General features: G+C 38.2%; 1 protein-coding gene across 1 annotated transcript in view; it reads right to left on the bottom strand.

The window, feature by feature from the left end:
• Nucleotides 1–17735, bottom strand: part of LOC136879142 (hemolymph lipopolysaccharide-binding protein) — a 33231-nt gene extending 15496 nt beyond the window's left edge. Inside the window, exons 1-2 of the mRNA XM_067152895.2 lie at nt 17683–17735; nt 10323–10460 (exon numbers count right to left, since the gene is read on the bottom strand). Coding sequence (XP_067008996.2) covers nt 10323–10460; nt 17683–17727 — 183 coding nt within the window. The 5' untranslated portion in view covers nt 17728–17735. The remainder of the gene's footprint in view (nt 1–10322; nt 10461–17682) is intronic.
• Between the last annotated feature and the right edge of the window lie 10171 nt (nt 17736–27906).

The raw sequence follows: 27906 nt of genomic DNA, 5'->3' as shown, positions 1-27906 counted from the left end.
CAGCGCCTTTTGTGTAGAGGTCCTCTCCATCTTTCGGGTTTTGTTTCCATCATAAAGCCTTGGTAGCTCTTTACCTTCTTTCTTAATTTGACCCTGTAATTACCGGGCGAGTTGGCCCTGCGCGTAGAGGCGCGCGGCTGTGAGCTTGCATCCGGGAGATAGTAGGTTCGAATCCCACTATCGGCAGCCCTGAAGATGGTTTTCCGTGGTTTCCCATTTTCACACCAGGCAAATGCTGGGGCTGTACCTTAATTAAGGCCACGGCCGCTTCCTTCCAACTCCTAGGCCTTTCCTATCCCATCGTCGCCATAAGACCTATCTGTGTCGGTGCGACGTAAAGCCCCTAGCATATATAATATATATGACCCTGTAATTAATTTCACCTTCTGGTGTACCAATTTCTCTGAGAATTTCTTCACATTCGTGGAAGAACCTCGGCCTTGTTGACATTCGTTTGATCAAATTCCGCATTCTTTTCGTTGTTCGGTCATTTGAAAACCTGAAATTGTGTCCTTTGTAATGCTCTGTTGAGTTCTGCATTGCTGTACACCTATCGACGCATCTGTTACTTAGGATCTTCCTCAATATCCTGTGTTCTCTTTTTTCCACTTGGCCTTGCCCACGCATTATTATAATAATAAGTACTCACTCGTTGTCGAGAGTGATGCCTTCGTAATACATCAAGTTTACTGGTTATGGGTTCATAAAGGCGCACAGGTGCTCAACGCACAGTGAAATTATTCTGAAACCACCGTATAACGTTATAACTTTTCTCGCTGTATCTCCCATAATACTTGAGATGGACATGCAAAAAATTTACTATATTAAGTCAAATTCTTGCTGATTTCATTGTATATTGTATTACAATTCATGGCATCTAAACTTCTCATTTCCTCTAAGCACTTTTTTAAATATGTGTAACTTTTTAAGGTTCCATTGAAACATGTCATTACGTAGATTCACACTCATTATGAAGTATTGGTTCCACTTCTTCCAGATTATTAACACATATTAAATATATTCCCAGCTATATAACTCTTTCGAAGCAAACTCTCTACAGTTCTAAATTTTAATATTTTTATCACTTAACTGTTTAATTAAATATTAATTATAAATAATGTAGTTTTCAACAATATATAATTTTTTTAAATCGCTATTTAGGAGTAACATTAAACATGCTAGAATTTTCGTGTCACATTATAGCCTTAAATGAATGTGCAAAATTTCATATCTATAGATGAAACAGTTCTAGAGCCATGCGGGCCTAAAATTGAAGAACATGATTTTCCGGGAAATTGTAGTTGAAGTTTGTGTTACACTCACTTCCAACTCAGAACATGCCAGGACCGTATTTTTCTTACTGTTGGCTCTCCTCATCGTCTCTCTTCCCTTTCTGATTCCTTAGTGGATTCTGCTTTGGCTTTCTCAGCTTCTTTTCGCACGGTCGTTTGTCGGAAAATAGCCCACAAAGTTAGCAAATAATTGGTTGAAGGGGCTGCTGATATTGAACAAAGAGATCATGAATTCGCTACAGAAATCTGGTCTCTCATTGAGGAAAATCATCTGTCACCAGATCAGTAATTAATACCGAGCAATCAATATTTGATAAAGAATTGCGATCTAGACGAACCCTCACAGTAAAAGGAAGTGAGCACCTCCTCGGTGCAGTTGAATCCATAGCGGCAACTACATACTCTTGTAATATGATAATACCAGGGATTGTGATGGATCAAAATTTCCATCTTTTCCCCTTGGTTGTTTTGTAAATATCTTGTATATATATGAAATATATTTTTATGTAACCTTAGTTTTTATTTAACTTGAAGATGATAGCTGAAAATTTGAACGGCTGCTTCCCCATCCTCCTCTGGTGACAATGCTTCATCGCTCACCGTCATGACACTGTCACTTTCTTCACCTGAGGCTTCCTCAGGATTACAAGTGTGTTCATCCCTGCTGTTACTGCTTCTACAAATTATTATCTTTTTTTTATTTTATTTCAATACAGGCACCTGAGCCAAGGCTCTTCTTGGTGCAATACAGATCAATTACAATTACAATGGCGTCTATGTTCACACTGCAATTAAAAAATAAAATGAATATATAGTGTAACATGATGTAATATATAACACAGGACAAAGCTTCATGAACATAATTACCATACTACTTTAAGCATTTAGTACATTACTGTTGAAAATAGATAAGTTGGTACATTTTTAATATTTTTTGGAAGTGAGTTATATATAGTTATAGAAAAATGCCAAAACGGATTTTGACCATAACTAGTAGAAGGAATCTGACTGTAGTTAATGTTATAAATGATTAAATATGTGAATTGGTAATTATTGATGTGTTTGAGAGGACTAATTTATTTTGAATTTTATACATCATTATTATAGGAGCCTTTATGCGAAGATTTGGGAGTGATGATATATTACAATGCTTATACAAATCTTTAGTCGGTGTCAGAATTGGTAGTTTGAAAATTATTTTCACTACTCCCTTCCTAAGAACGTCTACCTTTCCAAATAATTCTTTATTACAGCATTCCCAAACACGTATCAAATAAAAGATGTATCTTTATATAAGACCATAGTAAATACCCCTCAACAACACACGAGAGAATGTATATATAAATCTACTAAGGATACCAATCACAAGGGTAATTTTATTACAAATAATCTCCGCCTGATTACTCTATGACATATTTTCATCTGTAATCAGTCCTAAGAATTTAGAACTCTGCACTCTCATTACTCTATGATTGAAGAAAATCATATTTATATCCAAATTTAGTGCCTTTGCTGGCGGGACCTAGTGTTTACAGTGCGCTATGTCTTCTGGTATGGGCTAGAGCAATTTTGTTACTTTCATTGATGTAATTTATGTAATAGAATTTTATGATCGACTGCCTCAAAAGCACCTTTTAGATGTATAAATAAACCAGCTGCTAACATACCTGAGTATAAGGTTTGTTGTAGTTTAAATTATAATATCTTCAATAACATTATTGGTACTCGAGTGAGGTAAGAAACCATACTGAAATTGATAAACATATTTATTATTTAACAAAAGGTCTAATAACCTTGTTTAACCACTTGTTCTAAAATCATACGTAAAAGGGGTCATACCGATATTGGCAAGGGCGCTCATGCCTGGGGGCAGGAGGGGGCCACGGCCCCTCCCTAGCTCGCAGGGAAAGGGAAGAATCTAATGTAATCAGGTATTTTTCTTTCAAGAAAATTATTTAATAGTCGGTATTACGTAGAAGTAGTAGTACCGCCACCACCAATAGGCAGGGGATACCTTGGGTGTCATTCTACCGCGGAATACAAGTCGCCATTCATCTTCCAAAATATTAAAAATACTACATACCTACAGGTCTAGGCTCCCTCCCCCCTAAAATCTGTCATATGGGCGCCCATGGATATTGGTCTGTAATCATTAATATTAAATTTATCTATGCCTTTATAGACTGGTACAACTTTGGCGATTTTAAGTTTAGCTGGTACTTTACCGTCTGATGGAGATTTATTAATAATTAATAATTAATAAATAATTAATTTGGTGATATGAAGTATAATAAATTTAAAGAGTCTCTTTATAAGAATATTACTACCAGCAAAATAGTCAACACTACAAATATTTTTTTAGATTACTAATTATTTTTTCGATTTCACTTTCATTAGTAGAGGTTAAAAATAAGGAATTAGATGGGCCAGATTCAAGGTGACGGTATATAGATTGAGGAATGTTTTTAGATAAAGGCATACCACATTGTAGAGATTTTGCTTGAATAAATCACCAACTTATCATTTACTTTCAATTGTATTTCTTCATTATTGCAGTTATTAGTTGCTAAAATATAATTAATAACTTTCCACTGATTATGTTGTTTAACCTATTGATATAATATTTATTTTCTAGATCTCTTTTCATTCTAGTAACCCTATTACATATGTCTTTATAGTCTTGAATAAACTGTAGCGAAATATACCCGCATCCCATACGAAATATCATCCGTTGTCTTTTAATTTTATAATATACACTAGCTGACGTACCCGTGCTTCGCTACGGAATTCTACATTGTATACAGAATTCTAGGTTAGGTTAGGTTAGGTTAGGTTAGGTTAGGTTAGGTAGTGTACACGTTGTGAGCAAGATTTATTAAATTGCATAGCACTTAACGTTACCCTAGAAACGCGACGGGGAAGTCACCAAACGTTAGGGAATTTTCATTGTAATGGTAGTCCCGCTTGCCTACCATCAGTCACAATCAGGTTGTGGGGTTTTCATGATAATGGCAGACATTCGCTCCACCTGCCTTTTTACATCCTCAGAAAGACTGTCTCAGTACTGTTCCCAACTTAAATGAACATAGGTCATTACAATAATGTCAGTAGGAATGGCACGATTGAAAGCAATACTTTCATATGAAATACTCGTTCAAATAAAACACCACACATTTTCTCACTTTTAACGAACAGTAGGCTACTACGCTGCCGATCTGACAGTCCAAAGTTCCAGAGCTGGAATGACCAAGCCACAGACAGTCGTGATCCGTGACCACACTTCGTCTTATTGCGGCCGGGTGGGGGTGTCGAATAGTGGAGACTCCCATGGTAAAAACTATGCCCTTTTACTAATCTTTTTCCTAGGAGTACCCGATGAGTCGGAAAATCTCAGTTCACTACAGAGGCGGCGGAAATATATATCTGACTTGGAGGCAATTTTTTCTTCCAAGCCAGAGGAGAAACCCCCCTTCACTGCTAATTTAGAATAAAATGAGTGTAGAATTTAATAAAAGTGATGAGGAAGGAGCTTAAGTCACGGCTCTTTTCAGGGCTGAATTTTTTTTATTTAGTGAATTGTTGTGCTACAGTATAATTTGGAATAGGCCTAAATTGTAATTCTAGCCCAGGTCAGACTACTACTACTACTACTACTGCTACTAAGTGAGCCTCTGACTTAAGTGCGCACACTGCTCACTCAAAACAGCGCGTAACAGTAGGGATCGAATAGCTGGAATAATATGATGAACCAGTCTGTTACGTACCGGAGTATCAGAAAATATATAAAACAGAGGCATGGCATGCTAGAGAAGAAAGTTTTCTAACTCCCCAGCTATTTCCTGCCAATATTCAGTCAGGCTGTTATACTCGTTACGCAGTAATAATGCCATCTAGCTGAGTTGAGCGGCAGCATAAGAGACAAAGAACATCACAACAATCAATGATCAATGTAATGTTAATGTTGGTCAATGTTATGCGCTTTCAATACTGTAGGCATTCACATTTAGTTTCCTTCCAACTCTGAAATACCACTCTTATCATAGTCGGTACGGTAAAACTGAATGAAACATAAATGGTCGGAAATCGTATTCTCTATAACTGTTGTTAAGCAGTACTTTTCGATAGGACCAATAACATAGGTATTTAAAAATTAAATTTTTGGTGCCTTCCCCTAAACTGAAATTTCATCCAGAGTGAATAACATTGTTTATAACTTATACTGTGGTTTCTTATTCCCCGACTCTATATACCGACTTTCATTAAATGATGTTAATCCATTTTCTCCTAACTCGGCGTTGATATGGACTTGGCAACAAGAATACAAATTCATGAATCTTTCATCAAAGCGGTACGGTAACAATGTATGACAAAAATGATCGGAAATTTAATTATATACAACTTTCGTTATGTAGTATTTATCGACAGGACCACTAATAATATAAATATTTGAGATTTAAATTTTAGGCTTTTCCCCTAAACTACCATTTCACTCAGCGTGAGTAAAATTATTTATAGCCTAGATTGTAGTGGTTCATCCCCCGACTTCACATGCCGATTTTCATTAAATTCTCTTCAGCCGTTTTCTCGTGATGCGTGTACATACATACATACAGACAGACGGACAGACAGACAGACAGACAGAAATTACGGAAAAGTAAAAAGTGCATTTCCTTATTACTATGGACATGACCAATACAGAAATACCATGCTTTTCTAATTCTGAGCAATGTACAGACAAAACTCTTATTATATATATATAGATATATAGATTTCTTTGATTAAATTTAACAGCTCTGAAGTAAACCATGGCAAAACGATCTAACCTTCTTATTTAGATTTCGACTTTTATTTCTAACTAAACCAATACTTTCTTTAAGATAATTTATTTATTTATTTGTTATGATATCAAATCTATCACCATCATTTATAATTAATTGTGTGTTGAGACACGTACTTTTCCATAGATGGGACATGGTATTTCGTAGGTTGCATTACATATTTCTTTGTGTATTCATTTTGGGTATAATATTAATATACAAGATTAACAAATTGTGATCAGGGAGATCAGTTATTGTATTATATATTTTATATTTGCAGACTTTGTTTACCTAAAAATGATCTATACGTGTACTAGTAGTCAATGAAACCCTAGTAGGAAAAACAGTGTTACATGAACTCCAATTACAACACTCACAGTTATTCTGAAGCACAGTAGATATATGACTCTGTTCTAATTTATTTATATTAAAGTGCCAGTAGTAATACAAAACGTATTGCCACATTTATTCCAAATATATTTTAAACATTTTAGAAAATCTTCGGAGAATTTGGTATGAGGGTTATATACTGTCACTAAGCGAATAACATTCACAAAACCTTTTATCTCGATTAATAGAATACTAAATGAAATAGCATTACTGTTAATAGATTATGCGGTTCATTTACATTAATTACAATTTCACCACACATATTATGTGATCTAGAGCAGAAGAGATCAACATACCTAGGCTATTCAATTTGAAATAATTTTCTTCCTCAGGAGAAACCCATGTTTCAATAATTACAATGATCTCAGTAAATTGTGCTTCCTTTATCGTATAAAGTAAATTATTCCAATCATTACGAATGCCTTGGGAGCTGATGTATAGAATTCTAATTCCATCTTTGTTAGTAAGCTCCTATAATTCATTCAGTTGGAATTCAAAACCTCACATGAAGAACAACGTGCATTATTCATGTATCTACCAGTAAATAGCCTACAGTCGTACGAGGAAGAGAGAGCTAAGACATCATCTATGTTTCTGATAAGTATAATGCTAGAATTATCATTTCTCCTTACAAAATTTCTCCCTTCCCTTGACCACACGTACTTGAAGCCTTTTGCTCTAAGGTCTTTAGCTCTCTTAAGAAGACCTTTAGATTTAGTTGTTAGGTGTTGATATAAATAGTGTGGTTAGAGGCATTAATATTAAGTGCAGTGGATGAAATTTGCCTAACATTTTTCTTTGCAACCGTAAGATCATGCTTCTTCCATCTATTCACGTAATTAACCACAATAGGTTTAGGGAGAGATTTATTCAATGTTGGAATTCTATGAGCAACGTCGATGTCTGTTTTTTTGATTTCACAGCCAACTGCTAAACCAATATCCGTGACTAATGTATATACATCTTCACTTTTTAGCTCTGGCTCAACATGAATTTCCACGTTATTGTGTCGTAAGTACTGATTAAGTTGATCAATCTCGTCACATGAGTTGGATTTCATAGTTTCAAGTTCCAGTGGCAGTTCTTTTATTTTTGTATCTTTTTCATTTATTCTTTTCAAAGATCTTCAATAATCTTCGTATTAAAGTCGATGCTATTCCTAAACCTATAAATTACTTTATCAATTAGTCGCTCAAGGATACAATCAAAGAACGTAGAAGTACTCAGTATTTCACGAATAGTTGATTCTATATTGTCAAGTCCAATTTCAGCGACTCCGATGTTAGTTTCGTCCACTTCAAGACACTTTAACTGACTCTGGGGATCCATCATACCGCTGTTCTTCGTCTTTTTATTTTGCTTATTCCTACAATTAACACACAGCGAGAATAGTAAATTATATATTTACACAGCAGTACCTAATTTTTACTTTTAATCGTCACTGGACAATGTACACTACTGTAACGAAGGGAACCTTCAAATTCCTTCAATTCCCCGCCACAAACACTATTTTCAGAGATAACTATACATCACATAATGTTAGAGTCGCCATGTTATTATCATTATCCGTTCGGGCTGAATACCCAACATACACACACACATACTAAAGTAATCCACCAACAATTTCACTATTATCGCCTGTCTCATTGCCCAAGGCGACCGTACTGAACAAAATTACTCACTCTGTAAACACAATCTAGCTGACAATAAAAACTTGTCTTCTTGAGACATTGCTTGCAGGTAGGGAGTGAAAATCTTCTGTTTTTCTTGTGAAAATTAGCGATAAAAAATAACATTCGTAAAGTAGTTTGTTTCGGAGTACTTTAGTTATAACACAAACTTTGATCTATTCCCAGTAGCGAGGCAAGGGCGTTTTGATAACATGTAAAGACATAAAATCCGTTTGAACATTAAACTTGGTTTCTGTCGGAACATCCATCTAAAATGAACAAAATAGAAATAATAAAAATAATAATTAATATAAATTACATGTAAAACGGAAATCCAATGCAATTTCATTCATTTCAATCGTAGGTAACTACAAAATTATTACGATGAATAAATACACTTGATATTCTCGCGTATACATCTGCTTTAATATGATTTACATTCAGCCACACCACACTAACGATATATCCTCATACATCAAACTAGTTTCAAAACGAAATTCGAAGAAAAATCTCTATTGTAACTTTCCTTAAAGAAATAAAAAACCACAGGAAGAACTAAGCTAATCCTTCACATATGCTCATGCTTACTTTCGGACACACCGGACGAGTTGGCCGTGCGCGTAGAGGCGCGCGGCTGTGAGCTTGTATCCGGGAGATAGTAGGTCCGAATCCCACTATCGGCAGCCCTGAAGATGGTTTTCCGTGGTTTCCCATTTTCACACCAGGCAAATGCTGGGGCTGTACCTTAATTAAGGCCACGGCCGCTTCCTTCCAACTCCTAGCCCTTTCTTATCCCATCGTCGCCATAAGACCTAACTGTGTCGGTGCGACGTAAAGCCCCTAGCAAAAAAAAATTCGGACAAACCGAACGCGGCACCATTTGAGATAATATCGATATTTAAATCAAGGTCTGACATTGTCGAATTTCTTGGAACAGAATATAATACATGGTTTATCAACGTATTCACATAAACACTTTCTGTACCGTAACTCTCTAAGTACACCATAAAAAGAGGCTATAAAACACCAAACGTACTAAATCAAGCACAAACATATGGTGCAAAAATGAATAAAAATTGTGAGGATGCCATGCAGGTCACATGTTACTTTCACAGCCTTCTTAATCACCAGAGGGCAGATGTTGGCATATTTGCATGTTTTGTTTGTTTCAAGATATAATATGCCCAATAAGAAATAAATGCGATTCGTACCATTTGAAATCGATTGGCTAAGTTTTATAGTGCATATAAATGCATAATTGCACTTTTTATTATTATTATTTTGTATAAAACAATGTATAATATCCATATTCTATTCAGTACAACAATGCAAACAAATGAATACGTTCACGCCGGAAGCCTTTACAACGCATTGCTCTTGGCTGTCGATAGTAATAACAAGAGTTTGACAACGTGTAAGTATCTTTTTCCGGTGGCGTTTTGTTATTCGGTTCGGATGTTGGAATCATAAATAAAAAATAATACTTTACCAGAGCTAAAGTAGCAGAGAGGAGAGATCCTTCCTCGATGTTTGGCAGAGACCAACCTACCCACCCCAGAAATTATCCTTACTTACATAGAAGAATTAAAATAGAAACAGCCTGAAACTAAACAATGCCACTATTCTCCTTGTTCTTGGTCTTGTCACTAGCAGGACCTAACCAGTTCAGACCAATGGTCTTGTCCAGACCAATATTTCGTAGCTCTAACCTATCTTTACCACTCATTTTTCGTGTTTGTTCGTATCTGTTAATAATGCGCCAACGTTGGCAAGCCTGTTTAGTGCATTGCGAGCTCGCCGGAGCCGCCGCTATGTTGAATCTGTAACCTATACTTTCATTTCTTTGTTGTATGAAGATCACCAATCACTAGAAATTATGTCAAAAGAACAAGCAGCTAAAAGTATTCTGCTGCAGCAGTTGATATTTGGAGAACCAACTTTATACATAGAGGAAAAACAAATATTTAGCAGAGTATGCAAAATTGCATATATTCCTACTTTTTAGTGCATGCATATTTTGTCATATTTAATGCATTTGAATCCACTCTCTATCAATCACATAAAACAGGCACATTTTGAATGTTATCTATCGCTACATGTAATGTCATCATGTGAGGAAGAGGATAAGCAACATACAATAATTAAAATCTTACCAAGACAACCCAATGTCCTGTCTGGTTACGCTGACTGTGTACCGATATGCTGAAGTTGGGATGTACCAATATTGACTCCGCGCGAGCTTTTGTGGAACCCAGAGCTGTGACGAACACCCAAAAGAATATCTTCAGAAACTGGAATCAGATAATAATAATAATAATAATAATAATAATAATAATAATAATAATAATAATAATAATTGTTTTACCGGGCGACTTGGCAGTGCGGTTATAGGCGCGCGGCTGTGAGCTTGCATCCGGGAGATAGTGGGTTCGAATCCGACTGTCGGAAGCCCTGAAGATGGTTTTAGTGGTTTCCCATTTTCACACCAGGCAAATGCTGGGGCTGTACCTTAACTAAGGCCACTGCCGCTTCCTTCCAACCCCTAGGCCTTTCCTATCCCATCGTCGCCATAACACCTATCTGTGTCGGTGCGACGTAAAGCCACTAGCAAGAAAAAAAGTCGGTAGCAGGCAGAGAGGAGGGAAAATATGCGTGGGAATGATTATTATTATTAGTATTAATATTAGAGGAAGAGTGCATTATATGGAATATGCTCCTAAAATGGAATACCCCAATATCTGTTAATTTAAACTTGGCATCGCTGCATGGAAGAGGTTGAAAGATGCACAAGGAAGGGCTCTGTGGTAGCGAGTTGAGGGAAGTCACTTCAGCTGCATTCTTTGTCTGTGAAAGTCGACCGAGTGATTTTTTTTTTTTTTGCTAGGGGCTTTACGTCGCACCGACACAGATAGGTCTTATGGCGACGATGGGATAGGAAAGGCCTAGGAGTTGGAAGGAAGCGGCCGTGGCATTAATTAAGGTACAGCCCCAGCATTTGCCTGGTGTGAAAATGGGAAACCACGGAAAACCATCTTCAGGACTGCCGATAGTGGGATTCGAACCTACTATCTCCCGGATGCAAGCTCACAGCCGCGCGCCTCTACGCGCACGGCCAACTCGCCCGGTCAAGAGTGATTTTTTACCTCCAAGAAGTTTCGAGAAAGTAAGAATTGCAGTTCTTTACAAACCAATGTTTTACCTAAACATTAAAACTCGTATTGGCTGTGCGTAGAGGGTGAACTAACCATACAAACTATATAGTGAACAAATAAATTCGATGAACTGATGCATGTAATTTGTAAGATGGAAATTAAATGCGGCTGGGTACCTAATATTGAGTACTGTGGTGTTCCAATTATGGAATAGCATTCCATATTAGGAGCCATACTTTTTCAATATGATATGCATTTTTTGTTTCCTTCAGAACCATGGCCGGTAGGAAGAAAAATTCGGGAGAGAAAGGTACGGAAGAAATGGAAGGAAGTGGACATGCAACAAGCTATCACTGCAGTAAGGACAGGGAACACGGGTTACAAAATGACAGCAAGGCCATATGGTGTACCAAGAACAACTTTGTTTTGTTTGGCAGCAAAGGAAGAGAGAACACACCGAGTTCGATAGCTGCAGTCGCTGAAGTGCGGCCAGTATCCTGTAATCGGGAGATAGTGGGTTCGAACCCCACTGTCGGCAGCCCTGAAGATGGTTTTCCGTGGTTTCGAAATTTTCACACCAGGCTGTATCTTAATTAATGCCACGGCCGCTTCCTTCCCATTCCTAGGCCTTTCCTATCTCATCGTCGCCATAAGACCTATTTGTGTCGGTGCGACGTAAAGCAAATAGCAAAAAAAATATAAAAAAATAAAAATAAAATAAAAAGAGAGAACAGCAGAGGAAAGATACTTTCCTCAAAGAAAGCTAGACCTACAACTGCGACAAGAGTAGACTTTCAAGAACTCGATCAACCTTCCTGCAGTAGTTTGAGAACAAGTAATGACAGTACGTCTTAGGATAAAGAATCGTTTAACATAAGTGACGAATCATCTGATCTTGATGTAGAGGAACATGGAAAAGTGGACCGAAGCGATGGAAGATGCTACATGCTTCTACTGTGACGGCGAGTATTCCAGTGATAGAAGGGGAGAGGAAAGAATTTAGTGCTTGGAGTGCAGTGTCATATCGAGTGTTCAAGTGCAAAAGGTGATATATTTGTGTGTGAATATATCAAATAATGATCTATTCTTTTAAATTATATTCATGAGTTTCTTATTTGGAACATATAGACTGAGAACTTTCATTGAAATACGAAGCTTAGGAGTAGAATGATAGTATTCCATATTAGGAACACTTTTCTCAGAACAAGATAAGTGAAATTCCCACTGTATGTTGTGACGGAAAAAAATATTAAGTGTTAATCAGACTGAATACAAGTAGCTCAAAAGTCGATAGATTGTAGCAACATGACACGCATTTACAATCATAAATGTCAAAAAGGAGTTTTTATGAAAAAATTATTATTATTATTATTATTTACATCGTTATGCCCTACTCAGGAGCACGGTTGAGCTTGCTTAGCTGATGTGTTGGCCTTCTTTTCCTCCCAAAATCTCTTCATCCTCTCGCTGAGCTTCTTCCTTCGTTCTTCTGTCCAGGTTATAGTAGCTCTGGTGTTGGGTTTGTTTCAAAGTGGTGATTGTCGATTTTAGTTCTGAATTTACATCCGTCCTGTACAATGTCTTCTGAGATGTTGATTTCCTGGAAATCTGTTTCAATTTCACGAAGCCAGCTGTTCTTGGTTTTTAATTAAAGGGCCAGGTTGAGAATTCTTTTTGTTAGCCTGTTAGTGTTCATTCTGATAATGTGTCCATAAAATTTCAATTGTCTTTTCCGAAAAGTGTGAGAAATGTTTTTCAGAATGACAATATATCTCCTGGGATGATTTTTTTCTCCATATTCCACCTACACAAACTGGGCCAAAATAATTTCGTAAAATTTTCCTTTCTTGTTTCTCAATGTCTTTGGTTAAAGATCCACCACCAATGATTAAAGTTTCTGAGGCATATAACGCTTCAGGTTTGATCACTGTATTATATTGTCTAAGTTTTGCATTCCGAGATATTGATGTATGCCTTCTTTAATTTGGAAATTCTTTCTTTATTTGCTTCGCATTATTATTATTATTATTATTATTATTATTATTATTATTATTATTATTATTATTATAACATTTGTTTTATCCCCACTAACTATCGTCTTTACAGGATTCGGAGACGCCGAGATACGGCAATTTTGTCCTGCTGGAGTTCTTTTACGTGCCGATAAATGTGTCGACACAAGGCTGACGTATTTGAGCACCTTAGAATACCACCGGACTGAGCAGAGTTCGAACCCGCCAACTTGACTTCAGAAGGCCAGCGCTGTGTCACTTGAGTTACTCAGCCCATTAATGAACTTTATGTGCCTGGGTGGAGAGAGAACGGACGATTCATATAGGATTATCTCACGTCTTTGTATTTATGATGTATAGATATAATCAGTAAGAGGTTAGATTTGGTTTTTACACGTCTTGATCGTTTCAGGATAATTCCAGGATATTCCAGAAACTGCCAGGCTGAATAGCTCAGAAGGGAGAGCGGTTGGTCTTTTGAGCAGGTTGGATTCCTGGTTAGTACGCTGGTGTTTGAAGGTGCTGAATTACTCCGGCCTCGTGTAGGTATATTTACTGGCATGTAAATGAACTACGGTGTGACTAAATTCTGGAACCTCGGCGTCTCCGAAAACCCAAAAGTAATTAGTACGACGTAAAACAAGCAACATAATGATTGTTCATTGTTTCAAAAACTTCATCCTACCATGTTCTGACACAGGACAAACGTTGCAATGTTACAATTCGACTGTAACATTTGCTATAAACCTAATTTCAATGGAGATACCCGGAATTATGTGCTTCATGCATCCTATAAATCTCCAGTATATTAATGGATTTTGAAGTGGTATATATCTCTCTCTCTCTCTCCCATGGCACTACAACCCTGAAGGTCACTGGCGTACTAAGCGACCGCTGCTCAGCCCGAAAGCCTGCAGATTATGAGGTGTCGTGTAGTCGGCACAACGAATCCTTTCGGCCGTTATTCTTGGCATTCTAAACCGGGGTCGCTGTCTCACAATCAGATACATCCTCAATTCTAATGACATAGGCTAAATGGACCTGAGACAAGATCTCAGATCCAAGTAAAAATCCCTGACCTGTCCGTACTTGAACCCGGCACCTCCGGGTATTAAAGTGATATCTACCTTTAAAAATGTATCCATGAATGGCTAAATTCTTAATATAAAGTTTGGTTGAAATACCTCCTGTAGTTGTCCATTTATAAGTGAATGGACAAGCAGACACACTGACAAAAAACATTTTCCCCACATTGGTTTTCAGACAGCCAGAAACGTGTAAAAAGCTCCTTATCGGAAGTGAATTGTTAAAACACAGACATATTTTGATTTTTTAATATAATTCTATCGATTTCCAAACTGGGATCGACATGTATGCAAACCTGGATCGTCCGGATAGAAAGCAATCTTACCATTACCCTTCTTTACGAGGATTTCTAAGGGGTGATATTGTAATTGAACGTCAGTTGTACTATAAACGCGAAAATGCATACAGAGACTTTCATCTAAGAGAAATGAACTCAATAGTAACTAAATCCAAGATATTTTATCTTGGAATACAGCTGTATAATATTCACTTAATACAGTTAAATTTCATTTCATTTATAGTAAGTGTCCGCATAATACTCATCATCATCATCACCAGTTGAATGATGCATTCCTGAGTGTCGTGACCCCACTGGCATTGTCTTAGCTGGTTACATCTCTGCTGCAGCGTCGCCATCCCGGACGGTCCTCAGTTTTCATCAAGGCACATTGGATATAATAAACCGGTGATAGTCTTCACTTGTCCTGTCCATCTGGTTGCAGTCCTTCCCCGTGGTGTACTGCCCTCAACCTTCCCTTCCATGATTAACTTATCTCTAGGTTGTTTCTCAGTGTGTCCAAATTACTGCAGTATTCTTTCACTGATCCGAGAAGAAAGGCGTTTTGAAATCTTCAGCTCCTGAAGAATGGACGCATTGGTTCATCTTGCGGTTCCAGGCGCACGTAGCGTTCTACGCCGCCACCACCACATTTCAAAGGCACCAATGCGTTTTCTGTCCAGGGCCTTCACGGTCCAGGTCTCACAGCCATACGAGAAAACAGAGAATATATAGGTTTCAACACTGAACGGATTTTTATATTATAAATAATTGTTCTGTTCTTCCAGCTCTTAGTTAATTTCATCATAAAGAATCGTACTAGCAAAATACTTCACCTGATCTCTTTCCCTGATCTTCCCGTAAAGAATACGGTCTTTCAAACTACCTGTGGGCGCGACCTGTGCAGCTCAGACAATCTCCATGAGACTGGACTAACTGAGGTTGAACTCCATCCTCAAGACTACAATCGTCACTCTTGTTAACGTTTCTGAAAGCTGTTTCTCACAGCTGACAAGCAGGATGGTGTTATCAGCAAACAACAAGTTGTTACTTTTTCTTCCACCAGTCGGGATGCCTGCAAGCCAATCAAGTACCTTCCTAATGAGTGATAAGGTACGCACCGTAGACGTTGAAAAGTTGAGAGGACAAGATGCAGCATTGTCTGACGCCACGGGACACACTGAAGTATTCTCATATCTCACCATCTACCTTTAAAGCTACAGTGTTGCAGTCCATATAGACCTTTCATCAGTGGTATGGTGGGACACCAGAACATCTAGCGCGTGCCACAACTTCTCCCTATCAACGCAGTCAAAGGCCTTTTTTTCTAGTCGTTGAAGCAGATGAAGACAGTGACACTAAACTCTCGAACTTTTCTATTATTTGCCTCCTGTTGAAAATATGCTCACGTGATCCTTTGCCTGAGACAAAACAGGCTTGTTCCTTGGATATCTGAGGTTGTATATAAGGTTTTAGGTATAAGATAAAAATTTTACTGGGGCTAGCGAGCCACAATCAAAATTGGACGAACAAGAACTTCAGAGATAAGTGCCAGTTGTGTGAAAAACAGTGCGTCAGATATCATATTATCGAGTGCGCAAAAAGAAACACGTCCCTGAGGGACTAAAGAATTAAAGTTTTCTAATAAATGTTTTTGTACTCTCTTTGCACAATTGTACTCTGTATCTTTTTAATTAGAGATTAATTAAAGTTACTGATAGCTGAGGGAAGGAACGACAGAGGTGCCTCCATACATACAGTAAGTAGCCACTTAATTGACACTTTTCTTGTTGGAACATATGGTAAGGTTTGGAGTTCAGGAGAGATTACTCTATTTGGAGAACTGGAAAAAATGGCGGTAGGCTGTCACTGTGTAAAGGACGCAGGATTTTGAGGCTTTCGTCGACTTAGGTATTAGAAATAACACGCAACTTATAACAGAGTATGCGTGTGACGTCCATCTTTCTTTTCTCACGATTAATTTTGTTATTCTATACAACCGACCACAACGTATCCACAACAACAGCTAACCTCCAATGGAGCGCGAGAGTCAACACAGCGCCATCTTATAACAGAGTATGCGTGTGACGTCACTTATTTAGCACAAGTGATGCCATATTTTGAAGCGCTATTACATGAAAACTATGCTTCATATATTTCTTTTCTTTTTTGCTACAGATACCCCCTCTTTTATCCGTCAATTGAGACATTAAACGTAATCGTAACTTAAATACCCTCGGCGCGTAATCGTAAGTTAAATACCCTCGGCGCATAATCGTAAGTTAAATACCCTCGGCGCATAATCGTAAGTTAAATACCCTCGGCGCGTAATCATAAGTTAAATACCTTCGGCGCGTAATCGTAAGTTAAATACCCTCGGCGCGTAATCGTTAGTTAAATACCCTCGGCGATATACGCGTTCTACCCAAACACTAGAAACGTCTTAATTTTTTTCATTCCATGTACCCGATGTCGAGAAACGTAAATCTACCTTAAAAAACGCAATATGTTGATTTTTCTGATGACGTTTCATGGTGAGCTGTCCTTTTTTTCTATTTGCTTTACCTCGCACCAACACAGATAGGTCTTATGGCGACGATGGGACAGGAAAGGCCTAGGAATGGGAAGGAAGCAGCCGTGGACTTAATTAACGTACAGCCCAAGCATTTGCTTGGTATGATAATGGAAAACCACGGAAAACCACCTTCAGGGCTGCCGATAGTGGGGCTCGAATCCACTATTTCCCGAATGCGAGCACACAGCTGAGCTCCCCTAACCGCACGGCCACTCGCCCGATGAGCTGTCCTTCAGAAGGTCTGCTATTCACCTTCAAATAGCTGTCTACATCACCTTAATATTACGTAAGTTCATGAGTAGGTTCCTTGGATTCGATTTCCATTAACTAATATTTTCAATTGACTCCGTTAGAAACTGCAAACTGTTAGTTGTTAGAAGTAGAAATCCTCACGATAGCCGTTTTGTTTACCTGCATTTTGGTAACCTCCGTCTTGGCTCTTCCTCTTGGCATCATGTTGATTATTACTGGATGTAATGGCATCATCCTCGTAGTAGAGTTCAGTTTATATCAGTCAAAGTTCTCATCAGGGGACTCAGCGCTGCATTCTAAGGAATCCCATTGGCTGACACTATGTTGATCTATGAACCCTAACCTCTAGGACGTTATCATCAGTACGGGATATACTAATTCAGCTCTTGTACAAATCGATACTTAGAGCTCGCTTTCTCTGAATATGACATTCGATATAAATCTCAGATATAATAAAATAACACCATCCCCTAGTTCCGAAACACCTGAAACTGGGAGAGAGTAATTAATTTATTGTAACCCAAATTATTTTTGATACATGGATGATTTCAGTTATCGCTCTTAGTTTGTCTACTACTACATCCTTCTTCTTCTTCTGTTCCTTCTTCTTTTACCGCTTTTCCCACACCTGTGGGATCCTGCGTACAAACTGTACCATACATGTGGATTTTGGCCTGTTTTACGGCAAGATGCCCTTCCTGACGCTAGCCCTATGTCAAGGAATGCAATCAACGAGCTAGAATAACATAGAGAGGCGGAAGCGCTTCCTGGCTGAAGCTAATTGAACGAACGACCGCCATGTTTCCTGTGGTCACACACAGCAAGGGGGCATGGCTCTTGAATGACGAAAAGTGTAGAAAATACGCATTTTAGAATCACTGGCGCAAAATTAAAGACCGTTAGTCGAAAGCTTAAAGCATACTGCAAATACCGCCGCTTTACCATGTTGCGGCACGATCAGCTTATTTTAGGGTAGTTCAAAATCGTCGCACGGAGATATACAAATAGGCCTTGAAATCGAAACAAGAGCGTTGCCCTGCTTGACTGTTGTGGTTAAGCGTTAATTACAATAAAAACCGTGGGCTCAAATATTTATGACTGATATCCTTGAAATAATACGGACCTATAATAGGTTACAACCTCATTCTGATCATATTTTTGAAAGTATTGCATCTCTATGAGTACTGTCTTTCTCTCTTTCTTTCTTTGTTTTTTCTTAATCTGTTTACCCTCCAGTGTCGGTTTTCCTTCGGACTCAGCGAGGGATCCTACCTCTACCATCTCAAGGGTAGTGTCCTGCAACGCGAGGCTTTGGTTCGGGGGATACTACTGAGAAGGAGTACCAGTACCTTACTCAGGCGGCCTCACCTGCTATGCTGAACAGGGGCCTTGTAGGGGGATGGAAAGATTGGAAAGGAAGACAAGGAAGAGGGAACGAAGCGACTGTGGACTTAAGTGGCATTTGCCTGAAGGAGAAGTGGGAAACCACGGAAAACCACTACGAGGATGGTTGAAGTGAGAGTCAAACCCACCTCTACTCTGTTGACCTCCTGAGGCTGAGTCCACGTTCCAGCCCTCGTACCACTTTTCGAATTTCGTGGCAAAGCCGGGAATCGAGTCCGGGTCTCCAGGACTGGCAGCTACTCACGCTAACCACTACACCACAGAGGAGGCCCATGAGTCCTGTACCACTATAATTGTTTAATGTCATTATTTATTATAATATAGGTGACATATAATTTTTTCCCCATTACCATTTCATACTGGAATTACTAGCCGAAAGGTAACCTTGAAAGTTGTCCATTATGAAGTGTAGCCTAATTGTAAATCCAATTGCAACTGACATCTACTGTACAATAAAGGCTGTGTAAATTTCACAGATAGCAGTAAAATACTGTATTTACTATGCTTGGTGTAAGTTTGACCGAAATGGGTGACTTTTCGTGGTTACGTTTCCTTGGCGGTGGGCGCTCCATTTTCTTTGCTTGTATTAATACGAAAACTAAATAGGTCAATGGTTGGAACGGCATTTGCCAGTAATCGCCGTTGGCCATTTGTTTCATACATGTACTTATCTTCGAAATGTACAGAGCATAAGCGTCTGTATTGAGTGGGATACCATTTACCTTTTTTCGTCAACACAACCCATTTTCTCCGTTAATTCCTTGTTTCTTAAAGGAAATCTGAAACATAATCCGACAAATAATTACCGTGGCTATCATTACTTTCGCTGTGTAAGCATTAAAATGGATTTAATTACAAACAGAAATTACAAAAAGTGATCTTGGCTATCATTCAGTAATACTTATTTAAAATATGATATATCCTTGGTTTTAATACTCATATTAGTACAACCGTACACTGAGCATACGGCTGACATTCTTGAAAGTGAGAATCTATCTTTTCACTTCTTAAACTTACGAAAACTTAGGAAATTCAATTGCCATTCACAATCTCCCTGCCACCTTAACATACGTTCTCGCGCAAACTCGCTTTGTTTTGACAACCGTTAACATGGCTGCCCTTTATCAACTTGCTTCCGCACGGAGCGTTGATGTCAGGCATACAGCCGTTCTATGTTACTCTAGCTCGTTGGATGCAATCTTTATTGCTTGGTTTCTGCGGTGGTTGGTAGTGTGTTAATTATATTGTCTGAATATGAAGAATTGATTGATTGATTGATTGATTGATTGATTGATTGATTGATTGATTGATTGATTGATTGATTGATTGATTGATTGATTGATTGATTGATTGATTGATTGATTGATTGATTGATTGATTGATTGATTGATTGATTGATTGATTGATTGATTGATTGATTGATTGATTGATTGATTGATTGATTGATTGATTGATTGATTGATTGATTGATTGATTGATTGATTGATTGATTGATTGATTGATTGATTGATTGATTGATTGATTGATTGATTGATTGATTGATTGATTGATTGATTGATTGTATGGCGACCTGAGTGACTCAGACGGTTGAGCTGCTGGCTTTCTGACTCCAGCTTGGCAGGCTCGATCCTGGCTCAGTCCGGTGGTATTTGAAGATGCTCAAATGTCAGCCTCGTGTCGGTAGATTTACTGGCACGTAAACGAACTCTTGCGGGACTAAATTCCCGCGCCTTGGCGTCTCCAAAAACCGTGAAAGTATTTAGTGGGAGCATACAAACAAATAACGTGATTGATTGATTGATTGATTGGTTGATTGGTTGATTGATTCATTCATTCATTCATTCATTCATTCATTCATTCATTCATTCATTCATTCATTCATTCATTGAAAACCTACATGCGATGTACGGTGTGCTCATTTTATAACTAATCTTTAATTTCAAGACTCTGTGGACAAAATTATGAGGGAAAGAAAAGTAGCTGTTAGACCTATCATAAAACAAGACAGAGAAATGCGTGGGAGGTCAACAAAACCGGCTAAGCTCACCAGAAGATACCCAACAAGGAAACGATGGAACTATCCCATAATGAAAAAGTGAATGAAGCGAAGTTTTTATGGCTCACACAAGAATGGTAAAGGGAAGTGGCAACATCAAGATAAATTTATAATTTAAGGAAAGAGAAGAATAAGTTTTGAAACATCTGATGAAAGTGGGCTTAACAAGCGGATATACTCATTATTATAAAACTGTGGCATGACCATGCCGGCACGAAAAGATGTAGCAAAAAAAATTAAAAATTTCCGACTTTTTCTTAAAGAAATATTGAATTACTTTAAATTTGATAATACTGCATTGCATCTGCTGTATACATTATAATGGCAACTTCTTTTAAAATCACGGTTCTAATGATTTCATGAAACTGTAACTCATGAATCAGTTTCTAAAGTTTTAATTCTAAAACTGGATATACATTTCAAGACCACCACGGAAAAACATGATAATCTACATTTTCTTTCCTTTTTATTAGTGCAAAAGTTAATCCCCTGTTAAAAAGAAATTACTTCAATCGTTCAAGATATTTGTTTTACATCATCCTTTTCTTTCCCCTTCCTCAACAGTACCTTCAACAAAATATCTCTTCTAGACTTAAGTTCCCTACTTCATCCAGATCTTCCTTGTTCGTAACCGTATCAGACCATTTAATTTTGAACAACCTTCTACAAACTCACAGAATTCCCTTTTCCGTATTTCACTTTTCTTGATGGACTAGATCTCCGATCCCTACAACTGTAAACTCCAGATATAACATTTAGCCAGCCGTTTAGATCATTTTGCCGTTAGTCGGAGGCATTTGTTTCCTTCTGAAAGCTTCATTTGCCATCCCAATCCCTGCTCTTATTTCCTTTCGTATCTCCAATCCTATTTCACAAGGGTTACAAGGGTCACAAGAATCTGTTCTGTCCTTTGGTACTCTTTCTTTCCCTCCTCTTTCCCATTTCGCATCAGTCATCGTCTATGACTTCTTTCCATTGTTTAGCACTTAGATATCTTCCACTGTTATATGGTGCAGTATCTGGGTGAGAATGTCACTATTAACTTGAACAGAGCTGTATGTATGTGTTAACTCCAACGCTGGCAGATGTATTTTGTTCGCAGCTTTCCTTTACCATTTTGTAGGTTGAACAGAGTTGTTAATAGACAACGTTCTTATTTACTGAATCTGCTTTGTACTGATGCCTCTTGTTTGAAGTACAAGTTAATGCTAACTTATGAACATAAATAAGGTCTCTCGGCGATTTTGTATTAGTCAAAGAACCAATTTACACATTCATTTTTTCACGCTTGTACAAGACTAGCTGTCGTACCCGGCTTCGCTCTCTCTAACAAGTACGAAGGGTCCAAAGTTTCTGAAGTCCTTCGCCCTATAAAACAGCATATATCTTGTCAGATCATACCGAACAGGCATCAAAATGGTATGTCACACTATCATACGGAAATAATTAAATAGGAATAACTCAACATAGAGAAAGACTGAGGCAATGTACTGTGATAACTATACCTCGGATTTGTAGGTGGTAATAGGTTAGAATGCAAAGTAATTTGGTTTGAAAGAAGTGCTATGCAATCCGTTGTACCAAAATGTAGGAAGAGTAGCATAAATTCAAGGAGTTCTATAGGCTGTACCCCTAATATCTATGCAAATCCCATAGCCTAACCGTTGTACAGTGTAGGGTATACTTGTTACTGGCTTAAGTAAGTTTGCATTCTAACCTATCTGCACCTAATAATCCGGACTCTAGTGATAACGCATAATAAAGCTCCCATTAACACATGAACGTGTATGACGAATGAAAGTTAGTTAAACGAGCAGTATGAAGCTGTGATAGAATACAGAAACATGCCCGATCGTATTACTGCAAATGAGTTAACTGCCGGCTTCTTCTACAAACTGCGACAACACACAATAAAGCTCCTATATATCATTTAATTTGCATTACGTCTACAGAAGGAATTTATAAATTTTACTGAAGTTTCCTTGACTGTGATTTTGTTTGATATAGCATTCTAATTGATATTACGTTACGATGGCCATGGTCTAGGCTAAGAGCAGGTTTTGTTGAGGATATTCACTTCATTTCTCGGCCTGGTAAATAGCGAAAGCAACACTTCGGTGCTTTTCACAATCAGTATGCTAATAAGAGTGTGTAAATGTGGATCGAGGCACAACAAGTAACTCGGCAGATTAACGCGATCTGTGCGTTTAAACCAGGGAGGTGCCCTTCACCACAGCTAGCCTGTAGAGAAAGTGGGCCCACTTCGCAGGATGGGGAAGCCCTTGAGATCACACCCATTCGGGGAAAATGCGATTTAAAATTTTTTCTCTTCCTATTTAAGCACAAGGCACCTGATTATAATACACCCCACTGTACACAAAATTGTAATATTTAAAACTGTAATTTTCATCGAACTAAAGCCGCTCACAGACCACAGATTGACAAGAACAAGCATTGCAGTCGCAGTCCAACTGTGAGCATTACTGTCCTCTGAACTGCGTAACTTTGGTGAAATGCTGTATAATTTTTGTTCCCTGGATCTTTTCATTTTTTATTCAGACTAACCGTCTTATTCGAACGCCTGAAATATCAGTAAGCTGAATAGCTCACTCGTTTGTAATTAAACGTTTTTATTTCAAGTCGTAAAATAAAGTTTTCATAGTTGTCACTTTCCTTATTTTATCCTAGCATTCATTCCTTCGTAATTTTTTAGTGATCATTCTCGTACGTCTCAATGAATCCCTTGTTTTCCTAATTATCAATTTCAACTTCTCTTCTTTCTTTTGACACTGTGCATATTCAGTTTTCTCCATTTTCCTCGTCCGGGGACTGAACACCTTGAATAAACAAATGAGAATAGTATTAGTTAAAATGGGGACTACTGAACTATAATACGAGTATATTGTGTTCAAAGCTCTTCCTATAATAAAATAGGGAATGTTTTCACCTTTTGTACCTGAACAGTATTAATGGCACTGGTAGCCGCCTTCAATACGATATTACTTCAATCCAGAGTACCAACATCCCTTGATTTTGGTTCGTTCCTTTTCTGCAGACCATTGTTATTTAGAATGTCATCCAAACGGAACAATAAAGCACATCAGCCAGTATCTTAATTTAAATCGTTAAGTGATAATTCCCTTAGGTGCTGATGACTGTAAGTAGCTGGGACAGGCAGGGAATACGTTCGGGAAGGCATTCTCTCTCAGTCTCGGCCCAGATAAGTATGTACTATTCACTTATTCAAGGCTAAAGTGCTCCGTACTATGAACACTATCAACACCAAGTGTCCAGGTATAACCTTCATTTGCCCCAAACTTGTTCCTCAGGTGGTACTAAGAAAGCAACAGACAAAAGATGAGACCAAACTGTCAATAAAGACCTCTCGGTCAAAGAATAAATAAGAAGGAGACGTGCGGTCCTTTTCAGGACCTTCAAGTTCGTACAATTGGACCATCTCTGGACATTTGTCATCTAAATATTGAAGGGATAAGTCGAACAAAATGTGAATATCTTTCCAAGCTCTCACGGAAACACGCAGTTGATGTCATCGTACTCCAAGAAACACACACATCAGACGAACTGCAATTACACAGTAGAGGGAAAATACCGGGCTTCAAATTGATAGCCTCTACTTACCATCAAAATGATGGCCTTGCAACCTAGGTCAAGATTCACATACAAAATCCTCGAATGCTATCAGTAAACTCTGAAAATAACATCTGTACTACTACAATTAAAATTGAAAACTTGACAATAGTTAAATGTACACAAGCCTCCTGAGACTAGTTGGCCTAACCCACCTTTACCACTCCAGCAACATCCAACTATATTACGCGGTGATTTCAACAGTCATCATCATCTTTGGGGGTATAACAAGAATGGCCTTAACGGTGAAGCTATTGAGGACTGGATGGAAACTGAAAACATGATGCTAATGACCTGCCGACTTTTTACTAAGCTTGCTATTCTCGAAGCTATACTCCAGATTTATGTTTCACAACTCAACTTCAGTCAAGTGCGACGTACAGTGATCAATGATTTCCCACATAGTCAGCACAGACCTGCTATCTGGGCGGTAGGGATGCCTATTCCTGTTATACGATCACATACTAAACTGAGACGAAACTTCAAAAAAGCTAACTGGACCGATTTTGCAAAGCAGATTTGTTGGGGTTATTAAAGGTGCATCCAAACTTTTCATCCCTAGAGGATACCGTGAAGAGTACATCCCTGGCTGGAGTACAGAGAGTGAAGAGTTACTAAGGAAATGTGAAGAACATCCTACTTGACAAAGCATCAGGTCTCCTCCAATCCCTGGATGAGAGTCGAAGAAAGATCTGGCATGAAACAGTAAAATCCCTAGATCTCATCCACTCTAGCAGGAATGTCTGGTCTCTGATTAGTAAATTAGATCAAACACTTCCGTCAACTTGAATGATTTTGGAAAACATCTACCATCAGTTTCCAAGAATAAAAAAGAAACGCAAACTAAACAGGATATTAAATTACAGCTGAACGCCAAGAAAAGAGCAACCCCCACAGTCTTCAGAATTTGCCAGTCCATTCCTTGAGAATGAAACTAAAGAGGCAATCAAAATTATAAAACTTGGAAAAGCAGCTGGATTTGATGGAATCTGCCCCAAATTTCTGGCTCATTGTGGACAAGCTACAGTAAAATGGTTAACCAGCTTCTTTTCAAATATCCTGCAAACTGGTAACATCCCACCTATGATTAAGAAAGCAAAAAGCCATATTGAAGCCAAACAAAGATCTCACATTAGTGAAAAACTATTGTCCGATAGCACTTCTCAGTGTCACATACAAACCTCTCGAACGACTGATCTACAACAGAATTGTTAAAACAATCAACAACCATATTTCTATAGAGAAAGCAGGATTCAAATCTGGAAGAAGCTGTAACAAGCAGGTATTTTCACTCACTATTCACATCGAAGGGTATGAGAAGAAATATCTATGAGTGGCTGCCTTTTTGGACCTGTCAGCTGCCTATGATGTTGTTTGGCACGAGGGACTTCTTTTGAAATTTGTGAATGCTATCCCATGCCGAAAACTTATGACCTTATTAAACAATATCATAAGAAATATATGTTTTCATATCTACTCCGATAATGATGAAAGTAGAGTGTTTAAACTAAATTATGATTTACCTCAAAGAACTATCCTGCCTCTCCTATTTTTCAATCCATACATACATGACTTACCGGAAACAACTTCAAGAAAATTAATTTATGCTGAAGATATGTGTTTGATGATTCAGTGCTTCGACTTTGCTGACGCTGAAACTATTTCATCCACAGATCTCGAAGCCATGGATGTATACTTTAAGAAATTGTGCCTCCACCTATATCCCCAGAAAACATTTGTATCTGCATTCCAGCTACACAACAGACTGAATTACAAACCAGATGTTAGGTTCAGAAATCAAGTATTCCCGTATTGTAGTACAACAAAATACTTGGGAATAACGCTAGATAGAACTCTGACCGTCAAGCAACATCTCTCGAATGTGGCTGCTAAAATCAAAACTAGACCTACCGTGCGGAAACTCGTAAACAAATTGAGAGGAACTAGTTCTTGACTCGATAAGAAGCGAAGTGTTAAAAGCCTGTACTTAACGAGGGAAAAGTAAATGAAATCGCAGAAAGATTAGAACATACGCCTACAAAATTCCTGAGAGGACTTGGACAAGTATCGGGGGTATCGAAGAGCTCAACATGGCGGACTACGAAAATTTTAAAATTGGAACGGTGCCGGAAATGTCTGGATGCCTGAGGAGAACATTTGCTACATCTCCTGAATACGGTACGGGCTTATTTGCTTAATTCTTAATTACTAATTTTCTTAGTTCTTGTTTTCTTAATTTTAATTGTTCTTTCATATCATGTACGGATAAAGTGAGCGAAGTATTGTCCTTATTGTTATGCCACGGAGCAAATATGCCAAAGTGTATTCTCTAAATATAACGTTATATTACTTAATGTTTTTATTGAAAAGCATTTTAATCCTTTTGGCGATACTTTAAGCCATGTAGCAGGTTTTTAACTGTGGATCACTGCCCATAATTGGGTGAAGGTCTTCAGATGTCTTAACGCTTTCACTGAGTCCAATAACATGTACATTGTTCACTTCAAAAGTAACCTGTACATCTTCCATATGAGCTAATAATGAATGGCCAATTAGGTGGCAACAATGTAACGACAGCGGATGGCTACTGAGCTGCTGTTGCAACACAAGTCCTGTTGAAGGTGGTAGGGACGAATGTGAAGGGGAGGGTAAGGGCTGTGGAGAGGAATGCAGGTCAAAGGTAGTACCGTTGTACTGGTCAGGAAACATATGAAACTACTGGATACTGGCCGCACTTAAGCGACTGCAGCCATCGAGCTCGGTGATCTTCATTCAGCAAACAGAACTGACAGCCGCCAGAAGTCTGCCAGTGTAAAGATAATGCATGCAGTATGATGAAGAATGCTACAGACCTACAGCCCTTCTGCAGTAAGTCAGTCAGTCAGTCAGTCAGTCAGTCAGTCAGTCAGTCAGTCAGTCAGTCAGTCAGTCAGTCAGTCAGTCAGTCAGTCAGTCAGTCAGTCAGTCAGTCAGTCAGTCAGTCAGTCAGTCAGTAAGTAAGTAAGTAAGTAAGTAAGTAAGTAAGTAAGTAAGTAAGTAAGTAAGTAAGTAAGTAAGTAAGTAAGTAAGTAAGTAAGTAAGTAAGTAAGTAAGTAAGTAAGTAAGTAAGTAAGTAAGTAAGTAAGTATGTATGTATGTATGTATGTATGTATGTATGTATGTATGTATGTATGTATGAATGTATGTATGTATGTATGTATGTATGTATGTAAGTAAGTCAGTCAGTCAGTCAGTCAGTAAGTAAGTAAGTAAGTAAGTCAGTCAGTCAGTCAGTA

The sequence above is a fragment of the Anabrus simplex genome, chromosome 8, assembly GCF_040414725.1.
Source record: "Anabrus simplex isolate iqAnaSimp1 chromosome 8, ASM4041472v1, whole genome shotgun sequence".
In the NCBI taxonomy this organism is placed as follows: Eukaryota; Metazoa; Arthropoda; class Insecta; order Orthoptera; family Tettigoniidae; genus Anabrus; species Anabrus simplex.
The sequence above is the reverse complement of the archived record's forward strand: the minus strand, read 5'-3'. Positions and strand labels throughout refer to the sequence as shown.